General features: G+C 34.1%; 1 protein-coding gene across 4 annotated transcripts in view; it reads right to left on the reverse strand.

The window, feature by feature from the left end:
- Positions 1-5,567, reverse strand: part of LOC135211064 (ionotropic receptor 25a-like) — a 57,423-nt gene extending 51,856 nt beyond the window's left edge. For all 4 annotated transcript variants that reach the window (XM_064244121.1, XM_064244122.1, XM_064244123.1 and 1 more), the window contains exons 1-2: positions 5,468-5,567; positions 3,941-4,233 (exon numbers count right to left, since the gene is read on the reverse strand). In XM_064244121.1, coding sequence (XP_064100191.1) covers positions 3,941-4,034 — 94 coding nt within the window. In that variant the 5' untranslated portion in view covers positions 4,035-4,233; positions 5,468-5,567. The remainder of the gene's footprint in view (positions 1-3,940; positions 4,234-5,467) is intronic.
- Between the last annotated feature and the right edge of the window lie 5,348 nt (positions 5,568-10,915).

Raw genomic sequence — 10,915 nt, forward strand, 5'->3', positions numbered from 1 at the left:
ATCCTGCCTCCTCAGGAGTCCATCACTTTTCTTACTATGTGCGCCGTTTCTAGGATCACATTCTTAAGCATGAGTCCTGGAACTACTTCAGCCCCTAGTTTTTCCAGATTCCTTTTCAGGGATCTTGGGATCGTGCCTATGTTCCTATGATTATGGGTACAATTTCCACTGGCATATCCCATATCCTTCTTTCTATTTTCAGGTCTTGATACTTATTCATTTTTTCCCTTTCTTTCTCTTCAACTCTGGTGTCCCATGGTATTGCAACATCAATGAGTGATACTTTCTTCTTGATTTTGTCAATCAACATCACGTCTGGTCTATTTGCACGTATCACCCTATCTGTTTTGATACCATAGTCCCAGAGGATCTTTGCCTGATCGTTTTCTATCACTCCTTCAGGTTGGTGTTCGTACCACTTATTTCTGCAAGGTAGCTGGTGTTTCTTGCACAGGCTCCAGTGGAGGACTTTTGCTACTGAATCGTGCCTCTTTTTGTACTGGTTCTGTGCAAGTGCCGGACACTCGCTTGCTATGTGGTTTATGGTTTCATTTTTCGTATTGCACTTCCTACATATGGGAGAGATGTTATTTCCATCTATCGTTCTTTGGACATATCTGGTTCTTAGGGCCTGATCTTGTGCCGCTGTTATCATTCCTTCAGTTTCCTTCTTGAGCTCTCCCCTCAGTAGCCGTTGCCATGTGTCATCGCTGGCTAGTTCTTTAGTCTGTCTCATGTATTGTCCGTGCATTGGTTTGTTATACCATTCCTCTGTTCTGCGTGTCTTTCTCCTGTCTCTGTATATTTCTGGGTCTTCTTCTACTTTTATCAGTCCTTCTTCCCAATAATTATTATTATTACTATTATCACTTTTATTATTATAGATAATAATGTTATATGTGGTTTCTACTTCTGTCACGCATATTACCTGCAAGTCCAGATTAAATGAATATTACATACACTTGATACAGGATCTTGTATCTGTAAAAGCTGGTTGTTGCGTTCCACAGTTATTTTAACATTTCGATTTTATTACTTTGGTGCTAAATGACCTTTGACAGTTAGGCTACTCTGCAACTGCTCGCGATGATGTCACATCGATGCTTGAGTGATTTGGTTCTTAATAATGCACATATGTTTAAGTATACTTCAAGCTCAATAAGAAGGAATATTTGCTGAAGAAACTTAATGACTTATCAATTAGAGAGAGAGAGAGAGAGAGAGAGAGAGAGAGAGAGAGAGAGAGAGAGAGAGAGAGAGAGAGAGAGAGAGAGAGAGAATAATTGTTCTTGACTGAGAAATTCATTCGTAAATATGGATATTTAATAATCAGATATGCGGGCCAAAGATATTTTCAAAATAGAGAACAATTACTAGTTGACAAAATAGGCTTTAATCCCAATGGCTACTAAATACAGTGATTAATGATCTTGGAATAAAAGGGAATTTTTGGCCTTAAAAATTGTAATAATCATTACCTCATCATGTGGACGAATTTTACTCGAAAATATATGTTTTAAAAATGTTTACCACAAGATATTTTTAGTACCATATAGCTGAAAGAAAGAGAACTATGCCAGATATACTCCAAAAGGTAATCGGCATTTTATTGTCAGATTTATCGTGTTAAAAAAAAATTAAATTTCTTATAACAGTAACAGAATCATTCGTCGTTTAGTTATCAAAGGCGTTGACATTGCAAAAAGGAAGAAGAAAGATTGATTAGGAACACAGAAATATGGAGGCCTATTTTGGCATCTCCGAGAAAGAAAGACTTAAGAAACCAGCTATAAGAGATTGTTATAGTACGTGGAAATTATTATAAGTGGAGATTGTTGTAACAATGGTTTACGGTGCACACTGATTTATACGTTCATTCGTCCACAGATAAGCAAGTGGTGATCTTCATGGCCCGGCGCAGTTGTAACGCGCATGCGCAATGTACTTTTCAACCTTGGTGCGGCGGGGGCCGGGGGCCGGTATTGGATTGGGGTGAGTCTACCGGACCCAGTCACATAGAAAGAAGTTACAAGTGGTAAACCTTCGTGACCCAAACTGGATATCGGGCTAAGGACGAACCCTATGATCTTAGGAGGCTGAAATTATTATCAATGAAAGCGTTCAAGAGATAAGTTGGACATATTGATTCTGAACGACTCAGAACTGAAGTTTGATCTTTCAGACGTTCGTGAGAGATGCATCTTTTTCAGAGAACCGAAAACCTTTTGCGCAAGAGACACAGTCATTTTGATGAATTCTAACATATGGAAGAAGTCAATCTGAAATTAATTTAGGCCAGGATAAAACGTAATTCATGAAATGTGATGTCGCCGAGGATTCCTTAACCCTTTTTATGATGTATAATTTTATATATATATATATATATATATATATATATATATATATATATAATATATATATATAGATATATATATATATATATATATATATATATATATATATATATATATATATATACTATATGTGTGTGTATGTGTGTGGATGCATATAATATATATATATATATATTATGTATATGTATATATATATATATATATATATATATATATATATATATATATATATACACACACTATATGCATATATATGTGTATACATACAGTTATACAGTGTGCACACGTAAAGCCAGGCATAGGTATCTCCGTACCGCTTTACCCGTCTATGAGGCTTTGGAATCGGTACAGGAAATATAGGTAAAATCAATAGGTAGTTATCGATCGCAAACGCTCAGCAGCAACTATTTTTCAACTGCACTTTTGAATCAGTCTTCTGCTAATCATTGTGATTTAAAATAGGTCACTTGATCACTTTATCTGCTTGATGACTTATAATATGAATATGATTTCCTGTATTGTCTTCGAGAATAAAAGTCGATGCCAATTAGTACGATACACCTGTAAACTCGCCTGTGCACATGTGCTATTACATAATGCTTAATATGTGGTCATGTCTATTAAGTTACGATGCTGTAAAAAACGTATATGATCAGGTTTAGATACATGAAGTTCACTAACAAAAAGACTGGCTGAAGGCCGCTCGATCTAATTTGAGAATACATATGTAACAAAAATAACTATGTATTTGTATAGGTTTATGTTTAATTATATTACTTCATATTTCCAGTTTCTTAATTATCACCAATTATCAGCCGATTAACGAAGGAAAAAATCGAGGTGATTCTTAACGCATGCGCAGAGGCCGGTAATTGCTATGCGCATGCGCAAACGTATGCATTTGCATACAAAAGTGCTTGCGCAAGCATGAAAGCACCAAGCTGACATGTGCATGCGCAGTTACAAATGCGCGTGAGCATGTAGATCATCACTTGCTCTTCTGTGAAAGAATTCACGAACATATAAACCTGAGTGCGCATTGACACATGCGCATCAGGAAATGACGTCATACGCAACTATGGATTATTCCAGGTAAATGCCTGAATCGGCACATGCGCATATGAATACAGGAAAGCCTCTTAAATGTTGAATGGTGTCCCTCGCCAGAAAGGTCACTGATATGTCAAGATCTATTGATTCCAATCCTTGCTACGCAGAGGTACGCGATCCGCGAAATTCGTCAGCGTTGCATTGGATCCGTAATAAGAAATATGCTCTGCCGACTAGTTATGACAATATGGCTTGATATTAAGTTTACTATTATTTGTATAAGTACTAATAAATGTTTCTTTCTTATGAAGATCAATTGAGTAAAAAAGCTACACAATGTACTTGTAAAAAAAAAAACTACAAATAAAATCAAATTGCATTATCGCTTCTCACAGACGTTGACCTGAGCTGTTGTTTATAAAAGTAATAATAAGTGACACTTCCTTGTAAAGACCAAATAAGAAATGAAGACTAAGTAAAGTGCTTATAAGGTGAAAAAAAAACTACATATAAAACTGAAATACTTCGATACTTACAGAGATTGACCTGAGCTGACACCGATTTGAAGGCAGCCAAGGTCAGGAGTAAAATGGGGAGGTACCAGCTGCCCCTGGGGGTGTGTTCCGTCATTTCGATCGTTCTTCGGATCGTTCTTTTAGTGTTCTTCAGTCCGTTCTTTCACGTTCTCTTGTGCAGCGGTTGGCAGTGTGGCTGTAGAGTCTCCGTCATTTAAGGGACGAAAACTCCCGAGTTTTGAAGGCTCTTCTCTTCACAGTTAGATGGATATCAGACTCATGCACGCTCTCTCTCTCTCTCCTGGTCTTTTGTCCTGAGGGATGCATAGAGAAGGACGTTATTATTCTTCCGTAAAATTGACACATTCCTTCACATCAAGCTCTTATGTGATGATCGGTACTCTCTTCACCTAAGAATGATATCAAATAGAAAATAAGAATATCAAACAGAAAATTATTTGGTCCTTAACGGTAAATTTTACTCAATCAAACTTATCTGAGAATCTAACTTCTTATTCTTGTTCTGGAGAAAGTATCGAAGGAATTGCTATTAATTTTGATAGACAATTTGGATTTGAGTAAAAAATGAAATTTAAATTTAAATTTTGAATAAAAAATAAGCGTTCCCTTTTGTATTTGGGTTCATTTGCTGCCTTCATACTGATGTCCATAAATGTAAAATGTCGTCTGTGAGCTTTAATGTTCTCTTGGTATTCTAAGTATCCTGTACTCATTCATTGCATTTGAGAACTTCGATACATTATATTTGTACAGTTCTGTCCCCCAAAGTATGTTTACTCCCTTTAAATGCATACAAAAGTACAATGAATAGTAGTAAGCACTAAAAATAAGCACTGTCTGAAGAGGGTTAGAGTTGTTTGGCAATGAAACATCTGTATTAAACTACCTTTAATAATGCAGCATAAATGGAACATTACTACTTAACAAGAATTAAACAAACGCACAGTTGTCTGAATACTGTTTGAAAAGAGGATTTCATCCTGGTTCCCAAGCTCTACTCACACTGTCTCCTTGGGACGTGCACTCTTTTCTTTATATATCCACAGTACAGACATACACAACTGATTGTAGAACGCCAAGACTGTAAAACAGTGTCAAAATAAAATCAACTTGATAATTGCAAATTCCGAAGACTATCGAGTGATAAATCCGATGAGGAGTCTTTCAAGACAATGTTTATATGCCGTTGCCTTTTACTGAAGTCATAGTTTTATGAAGGATTTTACAGAAACATTTCTTCTCGAGAGCATCCGAAGGAATTCATCCTCTGGTTGTCAAACAACGCATTGATCACTAATGAAGGCACTGTATGTCACTGCCTTCAGGCACCATCACTGTCTTACTGTGCATCACTGAGAGGATAGTCCAAGTCCGAGCAAGGTACTGTGAGTAATGGTTAATTAACGAAAGGGTAAATAATCCCAAGAAGCCGCCCCCCTAAAAAATAATCCCATTTGTTAATGAGTAGATATTATGATCTATTGATTTCATCAGTCTATTTGAAATGGAAAACGCCAGGAACCTTACCTCCTTCGACGTTCGACACACCTTTGTCGTGCCTCGTCCCCTTGAACACTGCGACCTGAAAAATGCGGAAGGGCCAGTCACAGTAATTGCCACAGGGAACATGCGCCCTCAAACACCCTCCCCACCAATCACTGCCGAGGATCTCCTCGACCCCTCCCTTTGTCAAACCTGAACCAATCAGCGATGGCCCCGATACCTTAGGAATTTCGGCGTAAAATGTCGAATCGGCTTAATTATGCCAAATCCGAAATCTGAATCCCGGAGAGATTTCGGTCTGGAAAATCCCTCTGTAAATTTTCAGTATTCCAGAGGCCAAGACGACAACTGACTATGTAGTAATAATCCCCCGGGATACAATGTCGTTCTTTGTGTAGCGTTATACAACGCGATACAAGGAGGCGAGAGAGCGAACTGCAGCGATAAATGTCACAATTTTCAATTATTCAGTGAGTAACCACAAGCTACACTCTTAAATGCCATCAGTCGATAACAGTGATAGACTTAGCTCATTCCAGAGGTTGCTGGGAGGAACCCGGGAATCTTTTTTTCTTTTATCTTTGCCTTATTTATATAATATATAATATACATATATATTTTTTTATATCCAATATATGTTGTTTCTATATATTATGTAATAATCTATTCATATATATATATATATATATATATGTATTAATTATATATATAAAAATTAATATATATATATTATATAAATGTATATATGTTTGTGTATATATATATATATATATATATATATATATATATATATATATATATATATTATATATATATATATATATATATATATATAATATATATATATATATATATATATATATAAATAGTGTATGCGTGTTTGTGCGTGTGTATGTGTATGTGCATGACAATTGGAATTCTAATTAAAAGAAGCATTTTCAACAACTGGAAATCATTGTAACTGCATCGCTCATAGAGGATAAAGCCTAAATAGCTTGATCAAGCAAAGACGAATAATGGTAAAACTATAGTTCAAAGCTTATTGTACAAGTTCCAACCATAATCCAGTTACAGGATAAAATACCATAAAATGTAATACTTGACATGAAATCTGTCGTGTAAAAGAAGAGACCAGGAAGTGAAAGAGTTAATCTTATTTTTAGCCTATATATAGTCGACGTTGACCAGGGAGGGTCAAATAATACAAAGCCTGCTAGAAATAGCCACCAGAACTAATATGCTTGGCACGAGAATAATTATTTTCAAGACTTTTGGCCCCCTCGTGCCGAAAACTTCTCCAAGGGGCTATCTCTTTTTTAATGAAAACTTTCTTGGCGGCGCCCTTCCTGGACAGATGAATATTAGCTTAACTTTGGAACACGTTTCGGTGGTATCTTCCTCTTACGTAACTTCCGGGGACAAAGTATTTTCTCTTTCTTCTCGTCATTGACTTCCTGAAATGAAGTATGTTTTATTTGGTGGAGTGTCAAGTAAAATGATCTGTGATACTGAGGGATGATGCGGCTTCACGCGTTATTTTCTCCTGGCTCCCGCTAGTTGGCTCTTGCATGCAAGAAAGCGGTAGAGGGATCCCGTGGAATTTGCGTCTCTGATTCTTCAACTCGGAACCTCTCACGAATAATATTTATCGGCTTTGTATTATTGGATAGGTATACAACTAAACAAGAAGTCGATGAACGAATGGATGCCGATTTATATTTCATCGAAAGGAATGACGTCACGTTTTAACATCTAATAGTCATTACAAGGTATTACCAATAAAGAAGAAAGCCAGGAATCTTAGCCATAGTCTATAAAGATATTCTCGAATATGAAACAAATTCGAATTGATCCCGAAAAGCACCCATCGGGGATGACAGAAAATGTGAAATATCTGAAAACGAGGGTGTAAAACGATGAGCACCACGCCACTGGTTCATAGATCTTAAAAGATTGCAAAGGAGGCTAACTAGATAGACTTACACCGTAATCAACAACATCTTACGAAATCTTTCAGGACTGTGTTATATGATAGTTTAAGACAGAAATACTTCGAATAAAATATAACAATACTTACCATTTAAGTTTATTATAGATCAGTGTTTTCATAAACATCTAGTAATTATTATTATTGTTATTATTATTATTATTATTATTATTATTATTATTATTATTATTATTATTATTATTATTATTATTATTAATTACTTCACCCCGGTCGCTATAACTTGACATTTTCAACGCATGAGCTGTAAAAAATTAAGTTTAAGGTAATTACAAGTAAAAGCTGTTTCTTGAATTAAATTCTTGTGCCATGCTTGCTTCAATTATAATTATGAATGATTAAATAATAGCAAAATATATAGTATATATATATATATATATATATATATATATATATCTATCTCTATTATATATATATATATATATATATATATGTATATATGTATATATATATATATACACATATGTATATATATATATATATATATATATATATATATATTATATATATATATATATATATATATATATATATATATCCATTTATTATTATAACGAGATGAAAGAGATAAAAAAACTATATGAACTAGGAATCATGTAACTAATTTCTAAGTTTCCCAGTTGTTTAATAAATGAATCTAAATATAAACACATTTAAGAAGAAAGAGGACATTTCGTAAAAATCTAATATACAATATGCCCTGTAATACAGGGTTATTACTTTTTATTACATAAAAGTAATAACACCGTAATATGATCAAATATTTCGACAAGACAAATAAAAACCCGGTTTAAAATGTAAATAAGTATCTGAACAGCACTATCACACTTTGTTGTCTAAAACGGCAAGAAACTCAGTATGTACAGAAAGCGAACCAATTTATTTAGTATTTAATGTTCAGAAGATAACAACAAATACTGACTAGCACAAACTACAAAAAAAAAGTTAGCTTTCGAACTTTGATAAAAAAAAAAATAGAATATAGTGAAATATATTCTAATTGCTTATTTGCAAAACTACATCATTAATTTTTGGAACTCATTTATATTTTAGAAGCAATTACAAAAAGACACATTCGCAACTTAATTAACTTTAAAGTTAATGTAGCATGGTGTCCCGTGACCATCTCCGAGGGTAGGTGGGCACGCTTGGGCAGCAACGCCATCCGAAAATCAATGCTTCGAAGTGATATTGGTTTCGGAGGGTCTGTGGCTTTTGGGTTTTCCTCTCAAGAGGGAGAGAAAGATCGCTCCATTTGAGATTATACAAGTGTAAAATTGGTGACAATATTTTCATATCCATGTATGTGTATGTATATCTGTACATATGTATACTATTTATATATGTATATATATTATATATTATTATATAGTATATAATATATATATATCTTAAAATCTCTATCTAAAACTCTCTCTCTCTCTCTCTCTCTCTCGTCTCTCTCTCCTTCTCTCTCTCTCTCTATATATATATATAATATATATATTATATATATATATATATATATATATACATATATATATATTATATATATATATATATAATATTATATATATATATATATATATATATATAGAGTGAGAGAGAGAGAGAGAGAGAGAGAGAGAGAGAGAGAGAGAGAGAGAGAGATGGATGATACCATGACTATATTTAACCATTGGGTTATGTATCCAATTGTTTTGTGCTATAGCTGGCCTTGCAGCTTTACAAGATACATGCATACGACATACATATATAATGACAAATATATTCTAATAGAATTTGACACAAATATATGCATCCATGTAGAGTGATTTAGAACGAAGTTACTAACTTGTATCATACATAAAGCATACGGAAACGCTGTAACATTCCATCACATCAAAGTTACGATAAAAAAGGGGGAAAAAACAGATTTTGCAATACAACGTTCACGTTCTTTTGGCGGAAAACGTCTCATAAGAACGATGTATTAGGGCCTTTATAAAGGCAGCCTCCATCCAGATCGGAGGGTTCGTTCGAGAATAGAAGGCAGGAATTTTAACAGGCAATATCTAAGCCGGAAAAAAGAGCAGAAAACTTTTATTCTTAATGCCTACTTTGACTGTTGGCTAGCACAAGAAAAATCCTTGGTCGATTATTCATGAAGTTCTATTGGGAGAAGAAGCACTGTTCAAACCAACCCATTCTGGTCGAGAACTGGCTTCCTCGTGCAGATCGCCGCTAAAACCCTCTGTGAAACTGTACAGTAGATTTATGGCAAATTCCCTTCATGTGATACAAATCTAAAGACCATTCTCTAATTCAGCTAAAATTCAGCTAAAATGTCCTCACCATAACTTTTGTCAGTTGTGCGTGCTGTTTTAGGATACGCTGGCAAAGACATGATTACTTTTTCCAGAGAGGAATGTATCTACAACAGTAAAATGATGTGAAGTTTCGTCATTTATTTTGCTAAAGCCTATGGATACCTGTCTGCCTATCTGTTCATTTACTGTGCACCCCTGAGCATCGTAAACTTAGAGAGAGAGAGAGAGAGAGAGAGAGAGAGAGAGAGAGAGAGAGAGAGAGAGAGAGAGAGACGTCACTTATTTGAATATAGGACAAATATTTAGTCTAGTTTTAAAGTTTTAAATTACTAACAACTTATATCCACGACACCAAAGTGATTGCTAAGTTGCTTGACAAAAATTAAACCGTACCATAAATGAGATTATTTTCTGGCTCTATTTCCATTACTTATTATTTCGAAAATTCTATTTTTTCCTTTCAATTTACAGGTGAGTTGTATGGATTTTGCATTGTGTTCCAAAAGAAAAAGGATTATATTCTACTTCCGATGGGTATGATTTTTTATGTGATGGATCTGTACATGTGGTATCTAATTGAGAATTACTACATGAGAAGTAAGTGTGATTTCATACACACACACACACACACACACACACACACACACACATATATATATATAATTATATAATATATATATATATATATATATATATATTAATATATATATATATAGTATATATATATAGAGCTTCTTTATTCTAAATCACAAAAAACGGAGAAAACGTGATAATTACACGAACAAAGTTACAGCCACGAAAGAGAAGTGGAACAAATGTGATGCCTTGTCTTGGTAATTAGACGAAAGTACTTAGCATCTTAATTGTTTCACTTTTCCTTTGTGGCTGTAACTATGTCCATATATATAATATATATATATATATTATATATATATATATATATAATTATAAAACCGTAATATTATAAATATTAATATATATATATATGATATATATATGTATATAATATAATATATATAAAAGTATGTTATGTATGTATCTGTATACATTAGATTTTTTTTAAGCCTTCCTTCCATCGGCACTCAGTTGCTGCACTCGGCACTTTTATTTGGAGTGCTCCTCCTTGAATTACTCATTCTTCGGTACCACGAATGTTCCATTTAACTTTATTCTCTAAGC

The sequence above is a fragment of the Macrobrachium nipponense genome, chromosome 4 (assembly GCF_015104395.2).
Source record: "Macrobrachium nipponense isolate FS-2020 chromosome 4, ASM1510439v2, whole genome shotgun sequence".
Lineage (NCBI taxonomy): Eukaryota > Metazoa > Arthropoda > Malacostraca > Decapoda > Palaemonidae > Macrobrachium > Macrobrachium nipponense.